Source organism: Nannospalax galili, unplaced genomic scaffold, assembly GCF_000622305.1.
Source record: "Nannospalax galili isolate Female #2095 unplaced genomic scaffold, S.galili_v1.0 scaffold72, whole genome shotgun sequence".
Lineage (NCBI taxonomy): Eukaryota > Metazoa > Chordata > Mammalia > Rodentia > Spalacidae > Nannospalax > Nannospalax galili.
The window spans coordinates 11,743,282-11,768,161 of record NW_008336933.1 but is presented as its reverse complement, the minus strand read 5'-3'; the positions used below and the strand labels follow the sequence as shown (position 1 = coordinate 11,768,161).

At 42.7% G+C, this 24,880-nt stretch overlaps 2 protein-coding genes and 1 pseudogene across 5 annotated transcripts in view; all 3 read left to right on the top strand.

Moving 5' to 3' along the window:
* Ripk1 (receptor interacting serine/threonine kinase 1) overlaps window positions 1-9,034 on the top strand; it is a 48,051-nt gene extending 39,017 nt beyond the window's left edge. For 3 of the 4 annotated variants that reach the window (XM_029562870.1, XM_029562868.1, XM_029562869.1), the window contains 2 exons: window positions 3,569-3,712; window positions 6,081-7,285. In XM_029562870.1, coding sequence (XP_029418730.1) covers window positions 3,569-3,712; window positions 6,081-6,367 — 431 coding nt within the window. In that variant the 3' untranslated portion in view covers window positions 6,368-7,285. Of the gene's footprint in view, window positions 1-3,568; window positions 3,713-6,080 lie in introns of all 4 variants that reach the window. The other variant, XM_008831675.3, reaches the window with a different exon arrangement.
* On the top strand, window positions 6,522-9,061 carry LOC115070111 (annotated as a pseudogene).
* A 5,838-nt stretch (window positions 9,062-14,899) lies between these two features.
* Window positions 14,900-24,880, top strand: part of Bphl (biphenyl hydrolase like) — a 35,990-nt gene continuing 26,009 nt past the window's right edge. The window contains exons 1-3 of the mRNA XM_008831674.2: window positions 14,900-15,032; window positions 21,905-22,008; window positions 24,484-24,650. Of these exons, the coding sequence (XP_008829896.1) occupies window positions 14,944-15,032; window positions 21,905-22,008; window positions 24,484-24,650 (360 nt within the window). The 5' untranslated portion in view covers window positions 14,900-14,943. The remainder of the gene's footprint in view (window positions 15,033-21,904; window positions 22,009-24,483; window positions 24,651-24,880) is intronic.

The window sequence follows — 24,880 nt, the reverse complement described above, 5'->3', positions numbered from 1 at the left end:
TAAGTTTGTTAAGGTGGATTTTTATGGCCTAAAATGTAGTCTATCCTGGGTTTACGTGAGCTTGAGAAAAATGTGTGACCTGCTATTATTGAGTAAAATTCTCTTTACACGTCAGTTACATCCAGCTAATTTTTGTGGATATTGAGTTTTACTATGCCCTTACTGCTATTCTGATTGTTGAATTTCTCCCTTTCCAGCAATATATTCACTGAGTTCTTCTTGAAGTTCTATCAATTTCTGTTTCATAGAATGCCCAGATATGTTCAGCTCTGTCGTTAAGTATGTGTACATTTAGCTCTGTTGAGTCTGCTTATAGTACTAACCTCTTTGTCTCCCTAGATGATGTCTTTCTTTGGCTGGACACCTCCTTACTCTGAAGTTGGTATTGTGTGAAATTATCATAACCACTCCCGCTTCTTTTTTATTAGTGTTACTATGAGGTAGCCTTATTTCCCTTTACTTGGAGCCTGTCTGTTTTTATCTTTAAAGTAAGATCCTTCTAGACAATATGTACTAATGTCTTTCTTTTGGCCCATTCTAACCAATTGATGAACTGAAACGATTGAAATTTATGTGATTATTGATATAGTTGGACTAATAGATGGATAAATAAATAATAGATAAATTGATGGTTGACAGATGATGTTCATAGATAGATAGATAGATAGATAGATAGATAGATAGATAGATAGATGACATATAAATTAATGATGGATAGATGATAAATTGAGGAAGGACAGATGATATTGTTGTAATAATAGGTACATAGCTAGATGGATAAATAGATGATATATAGATAAACTGATGATGAACAGATAGATGATGATGATGAAGATAAATGATAGATAAATTGATGATGGATAGATATAGATAGATGACAGATAAGTTGATGATAGATAAATAAATGATAGAAAGATAGATGATAGAAGATAGATAGATAGATAGATATATGATAGATCATATTTGTTAATTTTTTTCAATTTTGCCATTATTCACTATTTCTATTTTTTTCTTCCATTCTGTTTTCAGTCTTCTGTGGTTTTAGTTGAACACTTTATATGATAGCTTTTCCTCTCCTTTTCCAGCATACCAATTATGGGGTTTTTAGTGGTTTCCATTGAGTCTCACAATATCCACTTATAACTAATCAAAGAACATCATATTGCTTCACATGTGGAGCCAATACCTCATGATAGCAAAGTATCCCTAACTCTTCTCTCCCATCCCTTGCACCATTGCTATCTTTGGAGAGGACAGCGTGACCAGAGACTGGAAGTAGGTTTTCACCTTCTCCCACTTGGAAGGTTGGTTCTTCTCTGTCCCTCAGAAGGGGGATAAAAATCCATCAGGCTAGGCTTTGGTAAAACAGTTCTCCTGCCTGCAGGTCATGTTAAGAACAGTGTTCTGTGTATGTCAGAGTGGCTTCTTTTTAGGGGCCCTTGCTAGAAGCAGGAAGTGATTTTTCTCTGCCATTTACTGTGAGGACTGGGAAGAGCTCCTGAAGATAAATTACAAAGGCTTAATGCTCTTCTAAGAATGGGGCCTTCCAGAGCTGACCCAAGGCAAATTGCCTCTAGCAACTTGTCAATTACAGTTAGGTTTTCCCACCTCAGTTCTGGTTCCCATAACACTGTCTGTATACTGCTGTTTCCAACAAGTCATGATTTTCTGTGCCCACCTGTCTGACTGCAGTTCTGAGGGTGGCAGTTGTCCGACTGAGAAAAGTTGATTTTCAGTTTACATGGGTCTTGGCTTGTTAGACGGAGTGGCGACATCTAAGTTCCTTACATCTCAGACAGGAAACTAGAAGTCAATTCTGTCTACTTTTTTGTTGTGAAGTTTTCCAGTTGTTTCAGAGAAGTCAGCAGCCGTTCTGCTTTCCTTCTTGGGAGAAGGATACAAATACATGCTTGCTTCTTGAGAATGAAGAGTTTTCAGAACTGAAACTGAAAGAACGAGCTGCTGCTTTAGATTCACTTTGTAATTTATCTGAGAGGGAAATGGCATGAACTGACTGTTGAGGATGGTACTTTGCTTCTGAACACAGCCATGTAAAACTCAATGTATGTATAAACATGGTAATCCACTTCAGCTGCACCTCAGAGCCTTAAGCTCCCTTTCACCTCCAGATTGAGTTTTCTTTCATCAGATAAATTCTTTAGAGGCAAAGAAACGGCTTCTCATAACCCCCACGCCGTGACGCCCCACCGTTCCCCGATGGCTTCCGGAGTTCCAGTTCCTGAGCTGCATGCCCAGAGTTCCAAAATGTGCCTTGACCTCTTTAAAAAAGATTATTGGGGCTGGAGAGATGGCTCAGCAGTTAAGAGCACTGACTGCTCTTGAAGACGACCCAAGTTCAATTCCCAGCACTCACATGGTGGCCAACAACTGTCCGTAACTCCAGTTCCATGGGATCCAACACCCTCTTCAGACCTCAAGCACTGCACGACACGGGTGCACCTACCTACATGCAGACAATACACTCATATACATAAAAAATTTAAATAATAAATAAAAAATATTTTTTTAAAAAAGGAGTATTACATGCCAGGTATGGTGGAGTGTCCCTTTAATCCCAGCCCTTGGGAGGCAGAGGCAGGCGAATCTCTGTGAGACTGAGGCCAGCCTGGTCCACATAGTGACTTCCAGGTGGGCCTGAGACTAGGGAAACCCTGTCAAAAGTAACAACAACAAAAGATTATTACTGTTACTATTATTCTGAGTTTACATGTGTGCCATAGTACGTGTATGGAGAAGTTGAGGACAATTTTGTTGAGTCAGTTCTCTCTTTCCACCTTTATGTGGGTTCTGAGTATAGAATTCAGGCCACCAGGTTTGCACTATAAACACTTTTAGCCCCTGAGCCATCTGGCCATCGCAGCTTGGCCTTTTGTGACTAGTGCCTTTTAGTTCTTCACTTAGCAGATATCCTTAGTGATCATTCACATTACAGCAAGTATCAGAATTTCCATCTTTCTAAGACTGACTGAGATTCATTTGTGCCTGGCATGGTGAAGAATACGTGTAATTCCAGTACTCTAAAGGAAGAGGTAAGCATCTGAGGGCAGCCTGGGCTACACAGCAAGACTGTCTTAAGAAAAAAAAAAGATTCTGTGTATTATATACCACATTTAGTTTAACCATTCATAGGTTGATGGGTACTTGGGTTGTTTCTGTTGTCAGTGAACATGGATGTAGAAGTATTTCTGTGTACATGTGTATACATATGCCTAGAAATGGAAATACGGAATCATGGGAATTTTCTCTTCAACTTTCTGAGGAAGCACCACACTGTCTTCTACTTTGGCTGTACCATTTTAGATTCCCACCCATGATATGTAGGCATTCCATTGTCTCCATGTTCTTGTCAGCTCATGTCTTTAAAAGAAAATAGTAGCCATCATAATGACTGAATTTGAGTAGCTGCATTTTTAAAAGGAACTATTAGAGAGTGACACAGAACACTTTAGGTACACATTTATAGTAAAGCCCTGCTCCTTTACCATGCCATATTATTTCTCTTCCTTTGAATCTCGATGCACTTACCCATATCTTTCTCTCTATTCAGATGAGTCCATAAAGTATACTATACTCAACAGTACTGGCGTTCAGATTGGAAACTATAATTATATGGAGATTGGTGGAATGAGTTCTCAACTACTAGATAGCACATGCAAAGAAGAGCCAGCTTCCAAGTACCAAGCTATCTTTGGTAAGATGCTCTTTAAGACCAGTATTGTGTGGAGGGAGATGTGCTGTGGTGGCTTGCTTTCTTGGCATACATGAAGCCTTGAATTCAGTCCCCAGCACTGCAGGGGCAAAAAAGACCCAAAGTCTAGTGACCATGGACTTCCTTGAACATTTTTTTTTTTTTTGTCTTTTTGAGACCAGGGTCTCCCCTGAGCCCCAGCTGTCCTGGAACTCACTTTGTAGACCAGGCTGGCCTAACATTTTTTTTTTTTTTTGTCTTTTTGAGACAGGGTCTCCCTGTAGCCCCAGCTGTCCTGGAACTCACTATGTAGACCAGGCTGGCCTCGAACTCACAGGGATTCGCCTGCCTCTACCTCCCAAGTACTGGGATTAAAGGTGTGCGCCACCATGCCCAGTTTTCCTTGAACATTTTTATTCATTGAAAGGGAACTTTCACATTTCTCTTAAGGTTCTCTCTGGAAGTTGTCTCATGTTCCTTCAGTAGTCTTTAATCCTTTTTAATTTGTTTTTTAACACGGAGAATCATAATATCTATTGATGACTTTGTTCTGAAGTTTAAATGAGACAGTATGTACTAAAATCTCAGAACACTGCACATACAAGATCTTTGACTGTTAAACTTCCATCTTGGGGAAGTAGCTCCCTTGGCTCTGCATCAAGGGACTCTGTAAAACACAGAAGACTATGCTTTCAACAGTACTCTGTACTGAAGACAAAAGAGCTATCTCAGGTTTCCACAGATTTCTACTATGTGTGGTGGCACATGCTTATAATCCCGTCACTGGGGAGGTTGAGGTAGGAAGATGGTGAGGCCTAAATCAGCCTGAGCTGTATAGTAAGACCCTGTCTCAGAAAGGAACCAAAACTCAGCTTTCTGATTAACTTTGGAGTTGGCAGTTTTTTCTCTGAAGGGGCAGGTAATGAATATGTGAGGCTTTGAAGGCTCTGGGGCCTCTGTGTAGGCTCCGGGGCCTCTCTGTTATTAGGGTGCAAAAACAACCACAGATAGTTTGCACATGGATCAGTGCAGATGTGGTCCCAGAAACTATCTACAAAAACAAGCAGATGGAGCTAGAGAGATAGCTCAGGGGTTAAGAGTACTGGCCACTCTTGCAGAGGACTTGGGTTTGGTTCCCAGCACCCACATGTCAACTAACAGAGGTCTGTGACTCCAGTTCCAGGGGATCCAGTGCTCTCTTCTGACCTCTGTGAGCATTGCACTTATATGCATGTGGGTAATACATTCATACACATGAAAATAAAATAAAAATAATAAAGTAAAATATTTTTAAAAACAAGTAGAAGCCAGATTTGGCCCACAGGCCTTAGTTTGCCAATCCCTGACCTAAGCCATTTGAAGAGTGACCTTTAAAATGCCTAGAAGACAGATTCTTAACTTTTGAGGAACCAAAGCTACGTTTGCAAATCTAGTGGCATCTGGAGCTCCTCTCCCACCAAGATGGGAGATTTGCAGGTGTCTTAGGAGGTTCTTGGACTCCTGACAGAAGTGACAGAGGCTGGGCTGTGGTACTAAGGAAAGAATGGGAGTTGGGGGGAAAAGGAAGTGCTTTTCTTCATAGATTCAGCCTTCTGAGTTAGGATGAGGATCAAGGACTGCACTTGCTTTTGGCAGCTCTTTCTTATTTTCATATGTTCTTTACTCATTATTTTTGTGCAGGTCTAGGGAGATGGAGCCAGTGGCAAGAGAAAGGCCATGGACCTATGAAATGAGGGGACGGATGTTGGATGAGGGAAGGGAAAAGCATAGGGAAAGGTCTAAAGATGTGTGTGCCTCCTCCATTGAGAGATAAGGGAAGCATTGTACCTGAATGAGGGTCATACCTGATGGTCTTGATGTCCTTATAGAGGACACCATCTAGAGATAGTGGCCTTCACTATGGCCATGTGTAAGTGCAAATTGTCCCAAAGGAACAGAATTTTAATATGCACAGGCCTCAAACAGGAGTTGAATAGAAGACCCAGCCAGGTAGGAGCTTTGTTCATGAAGCCATCAGCTATGGCTCAGGGGTGCCTCTGCCAGGAAGAACAGGCACCCCATTCTAAGTCACATAAAGACTCCTTATGGGCCACAGTCAGGTCAAGTGTCATCCAACAACTCAGTAACAATTAACAAGTTATCACCAAGCATTGTGTACACACCACTAATCCCAGCACTTGGGAAGTGAAGGCAGGAGGATTGTGAGTTTGAGGCCAGCCTGTGCTATGTAACAAGACTATCTCAAACCAAACAAAAATTTCTTTGTTTGCTGGCTTCTGGTATTCTTCACTTTACTGAGGCATTTCAGCAATGCAGGAAGCTAAAATGTTCAAATGGGCTATAGCCTGATACTTCTTTTTCTATTTGACAGATAATACCACTAGTCTGACTGATAAACACCTGAACCCCATCAGGGAAAACCTGGGAAGGCATTGGAAAAACTGTGCCCGTAAGCTGGGCTTCACCGAGTCACAGATTGATGAAATTGACCATGACTATGAGCGAGATGGGCTGAAAGAAAAGGTTTACCAGATGCTCCAGAAGTGGCTGATGAGGGAAGGCAATAAGGGTGCCACAGTGGGAAAGCTGGCTCTGGCGCTCCACCAGTGCTACCGAATAGACCTGCTGAACCTCTTGAAACACGCCAGCCAGAGCTAAGCCTGGGGGCTCAGGCAGTGTGAACCAAACTGATAAATGAGCCCCCAGTGTGCTGCCCTCCAGCCTTCAGAACTCTTGACAGACTGCTGCATCCACACACACTGTATCATGCATCCCAGAACTGGAGAATGGGAAGAGAAATCCACAGTCCACAATGACTTTCAAGAACGTGCAGGCAGGAAGACCTTTGAATGGCCCAGGACCAATTGGAAAAAAAGAGAGAAGAAGCCTATTGGATTTTTGGATTTTGAAAGGGGGAGATGAGGTATTGGAGGAGGAAGGTGGTCTTCCTTCAGCACATGTCATAACCTTCTACTATACCATTCACTCAGTCCTGTGGTTTCATCTGAGTGAGGAAAAAAACATTCAGAGAATGTGTAATCAACTAACGACTTTGTGCTCTCTGAGAACAGTACAATTAAGTTCTGCTCATATGTCTTATGTGACAGCCACGGTTCTTTCTGAAACTATAGGCGCTCTTAATTTTAGTATCAATTGCTATATTTGTCACTACAGGCTTTAAGAATTTATATGCAATTCCAGTCTTTCATGTTAAATTATAAATTAATGAGGGATTTTTATGAAGTGCTAAGGAAGAGAGAAAAAGAGGGTAGAGGGAGTCCGTCAGTCTCCTGGCAGTTGTTGGAAGAACCGCTACTGATTTTGACAATTATAGAAATTCTACAGGAAGTTTTGGAATTTTTTCCTACCATTCTGGTGCTTCATGCAGTTTTCCAGCCTGTGTACCTTACAAAAGGGAACCAGTGTGCAGGAAATATTCATCAGGAAATATCTCTTCATTCCTACATGTGACTGTAGTCTCAGCATCCTCACTGTTGAGCTGTTTCCTCAGTTTATCCCACTGTACTATAGAAATCTGTTTATTTTCTTCTGTGTGCCATAAAGTAAAAAAGGACAGCTTCAGAGTCTGGTCATTGTGCCTTTAGAAAGCCCACCTGTAACTTAGCAAGGAGGGAAAGAACTAGAGTAGAAGACACGCCAAGATCAGTGGTGGCAGTTGCTAATCAGAGGGTATGCTGTGGTGCTCATCTTTGCCACAATGAGGGGAGCAAAGTGCAGTGATGTTCAGTCTGGCTGTCAGAAAAGATTCTGGTGTCTTGGTTGATAACAGCATTGTGAGTTCCGAATCTGAATCTCCTTCAGCCTTGCAGATGCACAGCATACCCTGGAGTGGGCTGAAAAGCAGCTTTGTCCCCATTGGCATCTTGAGCTTTGTCATCCCCCACTGTGGGGCTATCTCCTGCCTTATATGATGTTTGGAAGCACTCCTGGCCTCCTCTACAGCATGCCAATAGTACAAGTTCCTGCCCCTGCCCCCGGGTCTCTAATATTGTCACATGCTCTGGTTTGGTTTCTATTGCTGTGATAAACATAATAAGCAAAAACAACTTGGGGAGGATCTTACAGTGTACAGGCCATCATCAAAGGAAGCCAAGGCAGGAGCTGAACCAGAGATCATGAAGAACACTGTTCACTGGCTTGTTATCAAGCTCATGGTCAGCTACCTTTCTTATATAGCCCAGGCCCACCTGTCCATGGATGATATCACCCATAATGGACTTGGCCCTCCCACCTCAATTAGCAATCAAGAAAATTCCCCCACAGCCATGCCTACAGGACAAGCTAATAGAGGAAGTTCCTCAGTTGAGGTTCACTCTTCCTAGGTGTGTCTAGGCTTGGGTCTGGCTGACAGCTGAAGTGAATATGACACCATATGTTCCTTGGAAGGACCTACTGTTATGTAATAGTATGCTATATAATAGTTCTCCTGTCACAAAGACTAGGTTCACACCTTAACTGCAAGGTAGCATAGGGCATGTGCATTAAAAGGGAAACAGGAGCAGGGAAGGGTCCCAGTTTTTCAAGAGGAATCTGGATAGTCTTTGAATGTGTTCTACCTACCTCTGTTCTAATGCTGTTTTAAGAAGACAAAATTGGAAAGTATTTTTAATGGAATTTTTTAAAAATAAATTTCTGGGAAAGCCAGAGCCAGTTCACCGGAATTGCAATGGTGATCAGGGTCCTAATCTATTATGCCTATAACAGAGGAGCTGTCAGGCTGTGAAGGGGAGGAACCATGTGGCCATTGCTGCAAACAAGATGCTTCAGGGTCCAGGGTCAGTAGTGATCATGGACTTCCAGATCTTTTCATGGGTGACTAGCTATACATCATCCTGTCCATTGCTACCTATATCCTGACAGCTGCCCAGCACCTCAAGCTATGACTTGTAGGAGTTGAAGGACAGTCAACAGATGAGGGCTTACACCCTCATAAGCATGGTGGCCAACCTCTTGGGAGAAATAATTTGGCCCTTGCTGCACAGAGCATTAGTAGATTGGACCTGAAGACCTTTAAGCCCTTCATGTGCCCTCTGGACCTCATTGGCTGCACCATGGTGACTGATGACTTTGTAGTTGGTTGCATATGTTCTGAACACATGTATGGGATGTGGGAGTCTCTCTGGAAGCTCAACATGGATCCAGAGGATCTGTTTAAAACCACTTTCCAAGGAGGTGCTGGAAAGATGGCTCATGGTTAAAACCACCTCCCAAGTCATGCCAAATGCTGAGAACTGGATGCAGTATCAGGAATGGGTGTCATCCACATCATTGAGAAGGACAAGATTGCCACCAGGACACTGAAGGTACAAATGGATTAAACCTGTTCCCAGAGCCAGGGTTTTTGTTTTATTTTGGGGTTTTTTTTGTTTGTTTGTTTTAAATATAACCTTTCCAGGACACTGAAGGTACAAATGGATTAAACCTGTTCCCAGAGCCAGGGTTTTGTTCATTTTGAAAAAATGAAATGAAAATTTGTACCTTAAATACAGGCCACTGAAGTGGTTTGTATGTGGCTAGGCTGTACTGCTCAGCTTGCCTGGCCCTGTGCATTCCCCTTTGCCCTTCTCTGCTGGCAGGAAAAGGGACACTGATGTGAAAAGGGTGCCCCCCGGCAGAGCATTCTGTCCCCAGGACCAGAGACCAGCAGCATCGCCATCCTTCCACAGGGCTCAGAGACCTTCCTTCAACTCTGCTCTGAGTGTCACCCTGAAAAGAGCCTTATTTGCCTCTTAGAGGTTTCAGTGCAAAGCCAGGCTCCACCACTGTACTTGGGCAGAAATCAGGTAAGCAGGGAGAACCAGACCAGAAAATGAGTGGATATTCTCCACTTGTTGGCTTCAAGCATAGGTTTTCCATTTGCTGTGATGTAATCCTTACTTTTCTTCTATCATGTTGTTAAGAAAAGGAGTTCTATCTATTTGAATGTACTTTTTTCTGTTTTTGCTTTTTAATGAGTTGTAACAACAAAAGACCTTTTAATCATTTGAAAGATATTTTCAACTATTTCACTTTGAGATAATGAAGGTTTACAAATGACCTGCACTTGTACTCCTCACTGGGGAAGATAAAGTTGTTGTCCACAAGTAACATGCATACTAAGAATGTCCTGTATTTGTTGCAGTTGCTTTAAAATGGATGGTATGCTTGTTCTTGCTGTGAACTTGCCATACAGAATCATAATGCAAGTAGTACAGAGACAGCCTAAGAGGTGCCAGACGCTGCTCTGTAATCCACAATGGTGCAGCTGGTTTTAACCATTCCCTTTTCTTCTAGACTGAAATACAAGCTAGAAAGAAAAGGCTCCTTGATTCAAATTGGTACTCTTTACAAGAAGATATTGTATAATTTCTCATTAGAATTTACAACTATATGTAAACTGACTGCTTATACCTTAGCATAATGTAATGGACATAAAGTAAACGTTTTGTTTTTTGTTTTTTGTTTTTTTGGTCTTTTTGAGACAGGGTCTCCCTGTAGCCCCAGCTGTTCTGGAACTCACTATGTAGGCCAGGCTGGCCTTGAATGCACAAAGATCCACCTGCCTCTGCCTCCTGAGTGCTAGGATCAAAGGCATGCGCCACCACACCCGGCTTTAAAGTAAATGTTTTTAAATGCTTTAATATTTAACTTCATGCAGAATAAATAAAGATGACCAAAAAAAAAAGCTTAAACAATGCAAATATTTCACAAAATTTGTTATACAAAAACAAAAAACAAAAGGAGGGCCAGCAAGATGGCCTTACTCAGTGGGTAAGGGTGTGTGCTGCCAAGCCTGATGACCTGAGTTTAATCCTTGGCACCCACATTAGGGTAGGGGAGAGCTGATTCCCACAGTTGTCCTCTGATCTCCACATAGTTGCTGTAGCACAGGTACACACAAATGAATAAATGAATAAAATAAATAAATAAATAAATGTAAAAGAAAAGGGCTACTAGGTGATGTTTGAATATACAAATTGGCATCATTTTAGTCGACATGCTGTTGTCATCTATGAACAGAGAACAAAGAAAACAAAATAACTAGATTTTAGTCACACATTTCTTCTGGAATTTCATATAGCTGAAGGACACCTGTACACATAAAATAAATTTTTAAAAATTTTAGGTTCATGGTGTGTTGAGGATACTCTTCAAAACTTATCATATTCATCGTGCAGATGTCATCTTTTTTTCTGTAAGTTGACCATGTCCCTTTAGAAAGATGGAGAAGAGCTTGTGAGATGGCTCAGTGGTTAAGAGCACTTACTGCTCTTGCAGTGGATCTGGTTTCAATTTCCAGCACCCACGTGGTAGCTCACAACTGTCTATAACTCTAGTTCCAGGGGATGTGATGCCCTCTTCTGTCCCCTGCAGGCACCAGGAATGCATGTGGTTTACATACATACATACATGCAGGCAAAACATTGATACACATAAATAAGTCTTAAAAATTAAAAAAAGAAAGATGAAGAGAAGTAAACAGTTTTACTAAAGTTCTGTTCATCTTTTCCATTAGAGAATGCAAGCCCAGCATTAGTATTCAATGGAGGAAGCATCCATTTTAGCTGCTTCATTGTGCGTATGAATAGTGTTAAAATTGTCCTCACACTGGTTTACATGCATACCAGCCATCTCTGTGAGGCACTTTAAAGAGACATTTTGAAACATTGTCTGGAACTTCTGGGACTTATAAATTAATGTGCTAGTTAACTTGGTTTCAAAAATACATACCAATGGAATCCAGATCAGAAATCTTAACAGTGTTTCCAGGGTTGTGGGTATGAGGGAAGCATTTTGAGAACTTTCTATCACACACTGACAATAGTGAAATGCTAGTGAGAGCTCACTGTGCACGCTGCCTTTAAAAAGCTTTGCTTTTACATGGTTTATCCACTAGAGAAATCAGATGCATCTTCACTCAAGTTTAAGGATCACCATTCTATGATTAGTATCTTTTTTTAAGACTTTTTTTTTTAATTTATGTGTACAGGCATTTGAGTTCCCTTGGAGGCCAGAAGGGGGTGACTGATCCCTAAGGGCTGGAGTTAAGAACAGTTATGAGCCACCTGAAGTGGGTGCTAGGAACTGAATGTGGGTTCATCTGGAAGAGCAGCAAGTGCTCCTAATCACTGAGCCATCTCTCCAGGCCCTTCACCATATTCTGACAAAGACTTTCACTGGTCCAACTTGCTCCAACAATGTCACTGATAAAAATGGCCCAGTGCTTGGGCTGCTCTTATCTGAACAAGAATCTTACTTCTCAATGTACACTTTTTCTCTATACAGGTTGGGCCAAATGACGACTTGATAATGAGACCAACAACACATTTTTTTATTCCTTCACATTGGTTTCTTGGAAGAATCTTCCACCTTGTTTTTATCACATTTTCCAAAGTTTTGTGTTTATAATCTCTGAAAATTCCAATATTGTCCACACACCTGGCGTTTTAAGTGTGTTAGTACATCTTGTGCCTTTTTTTTTGTTTGTTTTTTTTGCTGTAATTCCAGCACTTTGGAAGTTGAGACAGGAGGAGTATCCCAGGCCAGCTTCTGCCACAAGAGACCACCCTCGGTGCCTCCTCCAGGGTAGAAACAGTTTATCACATTAAAAGATTGGTATCTAGTTTGGGGCTGACATGGTCAGCTAACATTGTCATCATTGCTGACAAAGATCACCAGAAATTGAATCAACTGCATCCTTTATCCTGGTTTAGAGCCAGGGAAGGTGAGGGTGAGGTGAGGAATAGGGGAGGAAATCAAGATGGGTTTTATAGTTTCCCCACTTTCAAAAGGAAAATTTAAAACTAGGGGGAAGGGGAGAGCTCAATATTTCTTCCAGGGACATCTCCACCCAATACACTCACACACCATCAAAAAGGGGGAATTAATCTGAGAAATAAAATGCTCCAGTCTGAGGAGTGATGAACAGCGATCCCAAAGATGATCCAATCACAAGGTGGGGCAGCAGAAAGGAGGAGAGTCCACATAATGTGGACATGACAAAAGACCACACTCTGTGTTGCCAGTTGCAGTCAGATCCCCTGTCCCCCATCACAATATACTGTTACAGAAAAATTCTTCAAACAGCACAGCAACCAAGCACACACTGAGGGGAGAGTTGGGAAACTGTCATTCCTTATGCATGAAGTCCCCAGTAAGCAACAGATGATTGTTAGATTCTGGGACCCATATCTGTAGTACAGGTGAGGATTTTATAGTCAATTTTATGCCATCATTTTATGATTATTAGCACCTGGGCCCTGTGTTTCTTTTCATGATGTCTCATGTTATTTCGGGAAATTCCTTCCTGAGTTCACTCGATAAACAGTTTTTAAAGTGGGTATCTTTGGGGCTGGAGAGATGGCTCAATGTCGTTAAGAGCATTGGCTGCTCTTGTGGAGGACTGGGATTCAGTTCCCAGCACCCAATGGCAGCTAACAACTGTCTGTAACTCCAGTTCCAGGGGATCTGATGCCCTCTTCTGACCTTCACAGGCATTACACAACACAGTTGCACTTACATACATGTAGGCAATACACTTATACACATTAAATAAGGAAATATTTTAAAATTAAAAAAAATTTTTAAATAAATATCCCAGGTGTGAGTCTGGACATCTGCCTTTTGATCTACAACTCAGCCAGGCTAATTGGGCCAGAACCCAGTCAAATAGTCATTTCAGTTTACAAAAATCATGTATCAACAGAAATTTAGATTTCTGACACATTTGATCTATACTTTTCTTAGACTAATTGAACCAGGTGTCATTAATGCATTTGGTGAACTTTCCATACCCTCAACTTACATCCTTATCAATAGACATAGTGGGTGCTAAATATCATAAAGCTTCAAGGCGTTAGTGCAGAGTAATAAAACATCTCAGGGTAATGCAGACATCACAGTACTAAAACATTTCTGAGCATCCCAGGGTTACATTCCAAAGTATCTACCTAGTAAGTAAAACAGGAAACCACAAAATAATCTAAACTTAAAAGGTTATATAGAAAGTTCTATAACTTTTCCTCATCGATCTGGCACTGGGACCCCTGCCCAGGCTCACCCAAACTTCCCCCTTCTCTTGTTCCCAGCAACTGCTGCTTTCCCCTCCTGGGCTTGGTGGTTGCACAGACTGCTGCAGCGAAGAGGAACCTGCAAGGGCAATAGGGATGACGCTCCCTTAGTTTCAGCCACCGCTGCAGTCACATCTCCTAGAGACTCAAGCTCGGAACCTCTTGAAACCAGTTGGGACTGGGAGATTCCAACTCAGTTTTCAGCCTGTGGTGCAGGAAAGTGTTTCCTCTGTACATTTTAATGTGCCATTTAATAAAACATTTTGTAATTATTATGTAGTTTCCACTTTCAACACTCTATAAGCAGCTGATTATAAAGAATTGAGCTAACACTACTACAATGTAGCAACTCAACCCACCCTAACGAAACTAAACAGGTCTGAATGCCCCTCTACAGCTGTGAGGGCTAAGGCTTCCTCATGCCATTCTACATCTATAATGGGATAGGTTCAGTTTCCAGCATCCACATGGCAGCTCACAACTGCCTGTAACTCCAGTTCCAGGGCTCTATAGCCCACTTCTGGCCTCCGTAGGCACCAGGCACACACTTGGTGCACTTATATACATGCAGGCAAAACACCCATACAAATAAAAGTAAAATAATTTCTTAATTTAGAAAAAAGCCTTAAGGCATTAATTCTTTTTCCTTCTGAGCTAAGTTGAAGAGATAGATGTGGAAAATGGAATATAGCCAGGTATGGTGGCACACGTCTTTAATTCCAGCATGAGGCAGGGGGATCAGGAGTTCAATGTCAGCTTCAGCTACAGTTCCAGGCCAGGTGGGACTCCCTAAGACCCTGTTAACAAAAGCAGAAAGCAATGAGTAGACCTTCTGAGGTTCATTTTTCCCTCAGGTGGGCTCTGCCTGGATGCCCACCAGGTGAGGGCAGAACAACAGGTGACCCTGCCTCCCCATAGCTTTGGACACCCTTGCAACTACAAGCACAAGTACGGGGTGGTACCACCTGGACTATCCACCGTGGGAGGTAGGGTTAGAGACCTCAAACTCAGTTCTAGGGCTTAGGTCTGGACGGGTCCGAGTTGGGGGCGTGGCATACGGGTCGGGGAGGGGCGGGGCCTGGTGAGGGGCCGGGTGAGGGCGTGGCTTAGCGGGGCGGAGTTTCCAGCTGGGCTCGCGTACATTCCGCGGTGAGACCCGGAAACATGGCGGTGGCGGTCTGTCGGGCCGCGCTGCAGCTGCGGCTGCTCCTTTCACCCCTGAAGCCCGGATCCCGGCCCACGGCCGCCTTTGGGTAACGGCGCGCTGGACACAGCGGGGGCGCGGGACGCAGGCCGGGGAGGGACAGGGGCGGCTCGCCGAGCTGTTGCGCGTGCACCTCGGTTCTGGGACTGGAGCGTAGGGGCCTCGGGCTATGGTCCAGCCTCGGTGTACAGATGGAGGACAGCTGGGAGGGCCGGTTGCTGGGAGCACAGATCCCAAGCCCCATGTCTGCTAGCTGGTTGCTGAAAACAGTAATTTTTACCACCTCAAAACAGAAATTGCCTGGCAGTGTCAGCGACCGTCTTCAGTCTCAAGGGCTCAAGTCTCCGGTGCCTTTCTTTGTTTGCTAATCTCGAACTTTGATGTGCAAGAGAAGCAGTTTGGGAACCTGTGTAAATTCAAAGCCCCAGAGGTTCTAACGTGGGTGTGCGGAGATGATCAGGAAACTGCATTTTCCACTTTTGTCCCACCCCCACACTCCCACCCTCGCCCTTAGATAAAACAATAACCAAAGCCGAGATTCATCACTAGCCTGCTGTCTTGAAAAAGGGTGCTCACAGATTCTGGGCAGAAAATGTGGAGAGATGGCCTGAAGCGTGCTTCTTTTCAACGTCTGCATAATAAGCCTGCACATAAGCATATCCGAGCCATGGAGGCATGTGGGGTAGCCAGTGCATGTGTCCAATTAACTGTAAACTCAGTTAACTGTGGGTAGGCCATTGACCCTAGTGACTTGGGGAGGGGGCGATGCGAGATGGAAATATGAAAATTGCTAATTTGAAAACTAAAAGTAGGGAGGGCAAATCTAACAAGTTTTTAAAATGTTCATGGTGTGATTGTGTAGCTCTTTGGTTTTATATCTAATTCAGGTTTCTTCAATTATTATTTTAGAATTATATAACTTTAGGACTTTTATACAGGTAGAAAAAGATGTCAGTTGCTGCAGTTATTGAAATCGACAACAAAAAATAGGCATTTAATACAGTGCCCTGAGTGCAGGAAGAAATTATGATAAAGTGACAGTGATGTGCTCATGTCATACATCTGATAGGCCATTTGTTGGCTGTGAAGAGTCCTGTCCGCCTGTGGTCTTTTCTTTCTGAAATACCTCTGCAAAATTGGTTTCCCTGGCCGTTTCATAAACACGTTCCTGCCATTTCATAAACATGTTCCAAATTAATATAGCCTGTAATCTGAGAAACAAGCCAGGTGCTGCTTAATCCCGAATCAAGGCTCTAGCCCCATGCCAAGGATTCTAAGCAGTCCTATAAAAACTGCTTCACAGCCAGTGTCTAACCCAATATTACCTGGGATGTGTGCCAGAAAGTTGCTTGTGAGTCTTTTGTTTGGAACTTTGACCCTTTCCTTAATAATCTCTAGGATCAGGTCAAAAAGTCTTCTTGAAGTAGCATGCTATGTCACTTGTGATATTAATAATTGACAGAATCTGACAGTCTGCCTGAAAAAAAAAAAAAGCAAACATTTTCGGAGTTCAACCTAAGGATGCTCTGCCAAAGAATCAGATCCAATCCTTCTCCAGATGCCTGCCTCCGTCCGCTACTTGGCAATTACGCTGAACACCACCCCTGGGCCTTTGCCCTATTGGGAATTCTGTTCTGCTATGAGATTAAAGAGAAATCTTGGCCTCGAGTTCAGACAGCTGTATTATCAACCCCTTCTAACTGTGTGAATGTGGCCAAGTTACTCAACCTCTCTGAGCTTCTGGCCTTGCAGAGTTTGTATCTGAAACCATGAAAACACCTGGATCACGATGCATGGAAGTAATTAGCAAGTACAATTAATAAGGATGCAAATAGAGTGTAAATAATAGTACAGTGTATAAAAGAAGCAAAACTAAGTCATCAAAATTCATGTCACTTCAAGCCCTGGCAGTAGATGATACTTCCTTGTGACTTGTGCTTACTTTATAAGAAGCAGGGAATCAATAAGGACTTTCAAAGTGCAGGTATATCTTATTAAGCACCTCCCATTTTCATCTCTAAGCAAGGTACTGAGGCCCAGACTCGGGGTCACACCCTCGGATCCTCAAGTAGGTCTGTGGGAACAGTGACAGCAAATTAGCTCCTTCACTAACTTCTAGCTTCTCTGAGGTCAGGTTAAGAATAGTGTATGCCTCAGAAGAAAATGAATGGCAGACATGAAGTAAATACTAGATTTAGTTTAGATACTAGATTACTAACTAATCACTAACTAATACTAGATTACTAACTAATACTAGATTAACTAATACTAATATTAGATTAATAATACTAATACTAGATTACTAATACTAGATTAACTAATACTAGTACTAGATTAACTAATACTAGATAACTAATACTAGATTACTAATACTAGATTACTAATACTAGATTACTAACAGCAGACACGAAGTAAATACTAGATTTAGTTTACTTATTTACCCCCAAGCTGTTATGCCCTAGACTGCTACACACTCACCTCTCCCTGTTTGAGGGGAGTAGACCAACTCCCTCAGAACCATATACAGAATTGCCTGTCTTGCCTCACAGGAAAGGGAGTTAAGGACAAACACAAGATGGGAGGACAGGGTTTGAGAGGCACTCAAGTCTCCCACTACTTGGCAATCACACTGACCACCACCCCTGGGCCTTTGCCCTATTGGGAACTCAGTTCTGCTATGTTGGAGTCTCGGGGGTGGGGATTAAAAGTTGTCTATCTCCCACTCAGATTTTGATGTAGTGGGACTGGGCTCACAGATTTAGAAAGCTGGCAGGTGATTCAAATTCAAAGTCTAAGCCCTGCTGAAATAGCAGGTGACAGGAGATATTTGGGTGATGGTGCCTTGAACTTGAACTTAGTGACATACCTACAGTCCAAGGTCTCCTCTATCCCCCCTCCTACCCCCATCTGTCTCTCAACAGGTTCTCACTATGCAGTCCTGGCTGCTCTAGAACTTGCTATGTAGACCAGGCTGGCCTTGAACTTGCAGAGATCCATCTGCCTCTGCCTCCCAAGTGCTAGTATTGAAGATAATGCACTTCCATAATCCTCTCTTCTCTTGAAAGACTCCACGTACTGCACACATAAGTGCTGGTAGCAGGTTATTTCCTGATCTCCTGTTAGCCTTCAGGCTTCAAGAGGGCATGTCTTTAGTGTCTTACAAGGTGTTCAAGAAACAAGTTTAGTAGTTATCGAAGCAACTACAGGGCTGTGCTCCAGCGTTACTGTCTCAGTTGTCCTAATTATATGGGTTTGTAAAACTTGACACAATCTCATAAACCTGTTTAGAGGACAGGTTGTTGGGGTCGAGAGAAGGGGGTTGAGAGGAGTGGAAAAGAAAATTCAACAGCCGAAAAGAAGGGAATGAATTTTCATTCTTTAAAATTTCGGTGGTTTTCTTTTTACCTGAGAGTTTGAGAAATCCAGTACTGAATGTGGTTCAGGTAGTTAAGCATGTGTGAGGGCCACTGAAGGTCAGGGCATGCCTGATCCTTTCAGCATGTACTTAGCTGTTCCAGCCACTGTCAGAGAGACTACCTGAGAAGCTGTAGCCAATACTGTGGGCTCATTTCAGCTATCCTGTATTTCTGTGCAATTAAGCCAGCTTTCAGTCACTCCGTTATTAAAAATAAACCTTTTCTTTATATTTGAATATATAGTTTACTTTTGTTTTTAAATAATTCTCTGCCCCAACCTTGGAGATTCTTGTTGAGTATTTGGCAGCCTCCTTTAACCCATGAAGTTGGGCTGGTGTGATTCAGGTACTTCTGGTAGGACAGCACACCAGATGCCTATGACATAGCACCATGGACAGTTTCCACCTCTGCAGAAGCCTCGCCATCCAGTGTGGTCCCTCCTCCTCTTCCTTTTTCTCTTCCCCTTCCTCTGCTTTCTCCATCTTGCCTAACTGAACCCTGCCCATTTTTGCCTTCCAGCAGTGCTATCCTGTGATATTCTTTTTCCAAAGTTTACCCTTCCTTGGAAGTTCATCACAAATGCTGCTTTTCTTTCCTCTCAGATAACTCTACCCAATCTGACATGACCTTTCTGCCTCTCTTCCAAAGCCACTTCCAAGCCTTCTGACTTTGGGAATCCTTCCCTGACATGGAGTTTTCAGCAAGCAGATCTCCAGCTACTGATGTCCTTGTACTGCTTACTGTTAGGCAACCAAGAGAATAGGAAGTGGTGGTAATTAGGGAGAAGGAAATTTGGAATGGGGAACCAAAACATAGATCCAGCCAAATGCAGGAGGAAGTTAGGTTTTTGATGGAAGAGGCTTGGCAATGATCAAGGAAAGATGCCTTTATGAACAGTGCCCTGGGGAGAGACAGGGATGCCCAGACCTTGGCAGCAACACCAGTCCTGAAAACCACCACCTTTGTGCATTGAGGAAGATGGGGGAGGGCTTCCATGGTACATAACACCTACATAGTGCAAAATGATTTTGACAAGCATATTCTTGTCACTGCAGAGAAGGAAGTCCTTAAATAATCTCTAGAGCATAGAAAGCAGTAAAGGGGGAAGATGGAACTATGTGCTTTATTGCTAATATGAGCTGTGTAAATGCCAGTCAGCTCTGCTCAGGGAGTGGTCTCATTTAGTGCCAGAAACAAGAAAGAATTTTTATCCTATCCAGGTGCCTCCTGCATAAGCCAGCCGTACCTGAGCAATCCTCTGTGTCCTTGTTTTCCCTCCTGCTGGGCTCACAGCACCAACAAGTGAATGGTTCAGAAGGGAGTCTTTGTTGGGAAAGTGTGTTATTTGCTTCTGTCTTGATTCTAAGATGCCTAAAGCTATCCTAACAGTAACGGTGAATTCTTCAGAGGAATAGGATGTTAATAACAAGTAAATTGGTGGATTCAGCACCATGCTGATGTTGCTTAATGGCTTTATTATTGCTCCTCTGATACATTAAGATAACAAGCTTATATTATTTTAGGACTTCTTCCCAGTTTTGCCTTATAGTTTTCTGGAAATTAATATGTTAAGATTAGATATACCAATACCCAACACATTTTTTCTATGTTCTTTAGTATTTTTGTTGTTGTTGTTTAAAGCAAGGTCTTACTGGGTAGCCCAGGTTGACCTTGATTTGTGACAGTCCTCTTCCCTCTGTCTTCTGAGTGCTGGGATTTCAGCCACCATGCCCAGCCTGTGCTCTTTATTACTTGAAGTCAGCAAATCAAATGAAACCAAGAAAGGAAACAAGGCATTGTGTTTTCCAAAGTGCCGCATTTCAGTAACCATTTTGACCAGGGGAAGAGATGGTCTGTAGAAGAAAGAGGAAGTCAGTGGTTGATTTAAATTTACAAGTCACAAGAAGAGGAACAGTTTTTGCTACGCCACTATGTTCTGCATGTCACTGCCCTCTAGCAGGCAAGTGTGCAGGAAGGCCTGAAGGAACCTAGGTCTGAGGCCTTGCATGTACCAGTGTGCATCCTTGGACAGTTTGTCTTGGAGCTTCCTGAAGAGTATCTGTAGGGAACACCTGTCCCTCAGGCAGGATACATGCTGCCGGTAGCTCTGTCTGGAGACCTTGTCCTGTGCCAAGTGGAGTCAAGTTAGGGCCACGGGAGGCCCATGGACATGGCCACTTACCAGCCAACAAAGGAATATGTCAGTATCTTTTTTTTTTGTATATTTTTTTATTGAATTTTTGTGTATTTCATATGAAACATTCTAATCATTTTTATACCCCCTTCCCCAGGAGCAACCTTCCATATCCCTCTCCCACACACTGGATTTCATGTACCTGTCATCTACATTAAGTCCTATCAAGTCAGGTTAGTGTCCCTCAGTGCAAGTTTATTCACTGGGGTCTAGTCAGCCTATCCAATCACTCCCTTAAAGAAGATCAGCTCTTCCTCACTCAACAGTAATCAGCTGCCCAATACCTCTTCTGCTAAAATTGGGGCCTGCTGCCCATTTCCACAGTTCTGTGCTGGTTTTTTGTCCACTTGAGTTTGCATGGGTCTTGTGCATGCTGTCACCATTACTATAAGTTCATATGAGCAAAGCCCCAGGAGCCTGTAAGATTCTATTTCCATATACTCATGCACCTCCTCCCTTGGCTCCTACAATTTTTTTTTTTTTTGAGACAGGGTCTCCTTGTAGCTCCAGCTGGCCTAGAACTCTCTATGTAGACCAGGCTGGCCTTGAACTCACAGAGATCGCCTGCCTCTGCCTCCTGAGTATTGGGCTTAAAGGCATCTGCCACCACTCCTGGCTGGCTCTTACAATCTTTTTGCCCCCTCTTCCAAAAGGGTCACTGAGCCCTGGGTGGGTGAAATTTAATATAGGAATCCTGTCCAAGAGTATGTCAACGTCTTAAAACACATAGCGGCCATGACTGTACAGGGAATGATTCCTGGCTAGAATCCCCAATTAGCTGGCCAGACAGCACAAGGAGCCCTGCTTCTAAAGGGCAGCCTGCAATTTAGGGCCTTCCCTGGGTCGTGGAATCAGTATCCTCAGAAAAGCAGGGCTACCACAGGTCCAGATAGCTGCTCTAGAGCTGTTGAAGTACATGCAGTGGCTCCAGGCCCCAGGCTTTCCAAACTCACCTTCATGTTTCACTGCGTGGAACCCCTACATCAACCTGCACATGAGTACTAGTGGCTTCTACCCCACCCCCACCCCACCCCAGCCCTAGGTCTGTAGATGTGGCTGTTCATTCCAGCAAACCTCTCAGGGATTTTGAAGGTTGAACCCCTGGGTGTTTCAGAAAGTTGAAACAGGAGGGAACTATTCAGATTTGCAGTTTGTTATGGAGAACACAGTCTGGATTGAAGAACTGGGGCACAAATCAATGCTGTAAGCCTAAGGACTGGGGAACTGGAGCTGGCTTGTGCATGTGAAAGGACAGTTTGCCATATTAAATGTCACTTTGGCACAATAATCTTCCTCTGGGAATTCTTCCAGCACTGCAGTGACCTCCGGCAAGGTGGCTGTGAATGGCGTTCACCTGCATTACCAGAGAGCTGGAGACGGGGAGCATGCGGTCCTGCTACTTCCTGGGATGCTGGGTACGCATGGGGTTTAATGGACTGGTTCTTCAGGCTGTATATTATCCATGATGCATCACGATGCTAGATGCCAAGTATTGTAAGGAATATTTTCTGCACTCAAAGTTGAATGATTTAGAAAAGTAAATAATTTTCCACTGTATGAATTTTTTATTCCCTTACTTGTTTCCAGGGGTTTTCCAGAATAGGAGACTTGAAGTGCTAAAATGAGGAAGGTTTTCACTGCTATGTTTGATTTGATTCTTTAATGAAAGTAAAAAGTAAGGGGAAAGTAATCTTAAAGTCTTGAGACAAGGTCTCATTATATAGCTCAGGACTGCCTTAACCTCACAAATACTGAAATGTCAGGCTAGTGTCACCATTCCTGGCTGGTTTAAAATCTTTTTAAAAATCAAAATCAGAGCAGCACATTGCCCTCTCTCAATGTGTGGGGTGTAGTGGAGCCCATAGAATTTCAGCCTTTTTTATAAAACAGTCATCCAGATATAGAAAGTTCAGGAGAAAAATTTACAGTGATCTCAGGACATTCAAAATGTAGTTGCTAGGCCAAGCATGGTGGTGGTGCATATCTTTAATCCCAGCACTCAGGAGGCAGAGGCACATGAATCTCTTGAGATCAAGGTCAACCTGTTCTGTAGTAGGTTCCAGGCCAGCTGGGGCTACAGAGAGACCCTGTCTCAAACACAAATAATAATAATAATAATTAAAAAAAACCCTGTTGTTTTTCTTGAAACAAGGTCTCACTGTGTAGCCCTGGTTGGCCTGAAACTCATTAAGTAGACCCAGCTGGCCTTAAACTCACAGAGATCTACCTGTTTCTATCTCCTGAGTGCTGGGATTAAAGGTGTGCACTACTACACCGGGCTTTGAAATCTAGTTTTAAGGAGTTTAGAATCGCTTACTCATTTTTAGATATTTGTATAATCCTAGTACATTCTTCTTTCTCCCAAAAGTCAAGCACTAAAATTTTTAATTAATTCCTGGTTCTACTTGACTAGGCCTCAACTGATAAAATACCACTATAGCATGTGAGCATCTCGGAACAGAAAATGTTTAGTACCTTTTCTCTAGGCTTCTGTTCTCATTTACATTTCTGTACATTTACTCTTATAACATCAGCAAAAGCAATTGACCAAATTAGATTTCTATTATTTCAGAACTACAGTCATTAACTACATACCCACCAGTATAATTTTTCATTTATGTAGAATCTTGGCATGATTCCAGAGTTTTAAAATGGAACAGTTAGAGTCTCTCTCTTATCTGATCCCCCCTATATCCAGTCCCCCTCCCATGGACCATTCAGATATCATGTACTGATAACTATGTATATTCCCTAAATACTTGTTTAAGGTTTTGGTATAAAAATACCAAGAGGCCTTATTCTTCAAATGCATATGAATGTGCCAGAAAGCAAATGTCTGTTTATTTGTGAAACAACTCTTTTCTCCTTCTCCCCATCCCTTACCTCTGCCCCTCCTTCAGGGTTCTTCCCTCAGCAGTAGACAGGGGCGGAAATCCATTAGTTTGTGGTCTTGGCTTGGGTTCCTTTGAATGAAGTTGAAAACAGTAAGTGATCCTGTCTGCCTGGAAAGGACCTTTCCAATATAGCTGATCACCAGGTGGTATGTAGTATTTATTTGTGGCCTGAGCTCTGAGGACTCAGAAATAAAGCGAACTGTATAGTAAGTGTTGACCTGACCCTAGATAGAGCTCTGGGTGAATGGCTTCTTATGCCTCAGGTGGTCAAGTGGGAGCTGGGGACTGCTATTTGGGGCCACCACAGGAGATTTGATAAAATAGACTCATTTAATTTCTTACACACACACACACACACACACACACACACACACACACACACACACACTCTTCAGTGTTTTAATTTAGCTCTCTAGTTTTCTTGTGTATATTACACACACACACACACACACAAACACACACACACTCTTCAGTGTTTTAATTTAGTTTTCTAGTTTTCAATTGTAACTAAAAAATAAAATCTTAAGAGCCATTCATATTTGCTTAGTGGAAAAAAAATCATCTGGAATTTTAGAATTCTACATGGATGTCATCGCCATCATTTCTAAGTCATTTTTAAAGATAGAGAAGACCTAGAAACGTATCATATCTTAAAGTTCGTTTCTATGCAGTTCAATTGAAGGATAGGCAGAGAACTAACCTGAAAAGGTATCAAAAGTGCTCCAGGAATACTTGTTCAAAACCTAGACTCTGGGCCCCTTGTCATTCTCAAGGTCGCCACTAGGGGGAGATAGAGGCCGGTCTGAACTCCACCAGGAATGGAAACCCACCTCTGGGTCCAACCATTGCAAGACAACTTTCCTAATTATGTTGCAGTGGCTAGTTTTGAATAGAACTGAGTACTTTGTTTTAAGATTGGTACTGCTTCTGTTTCCCTCGGGTATGTTTGAGACAGTGGAAACATTCACTAGCGTGTAACCAAGTGACTGTTTCTAGGAAGTGGAGCAACGGATTTTGCACCTCAACTTCAGAACCTAAGTAAGCAGCTCTTCACAGTGGTGGCCTGGGATCCTCGAGGATATGGGCATTCCAGACCCCCAGATCGAGATTTCCCAGAGGACTTTTTTGAAAGGGATGCAAAAGATGCTGTTGACTTGATGAAGGTGAGGCCTGTGAAAGTGCTGCAGAGCAGGAGAAGATCGCTGGGCCTATCTTCAACTTACTCTAATTTCCATTGTTCTTTCTTTCTTCATTTCATTCATTATTTCTTTGTCTTTACTTATTCCTTCCTTCCTTTCTTTTCCACAATGGTAATAAATGTGAGTGTTACATAAACTATATCTAGAGGAAGAAGTAGTTTAATGGCTTTACTACCAAGACCTCGAGCCTCTGC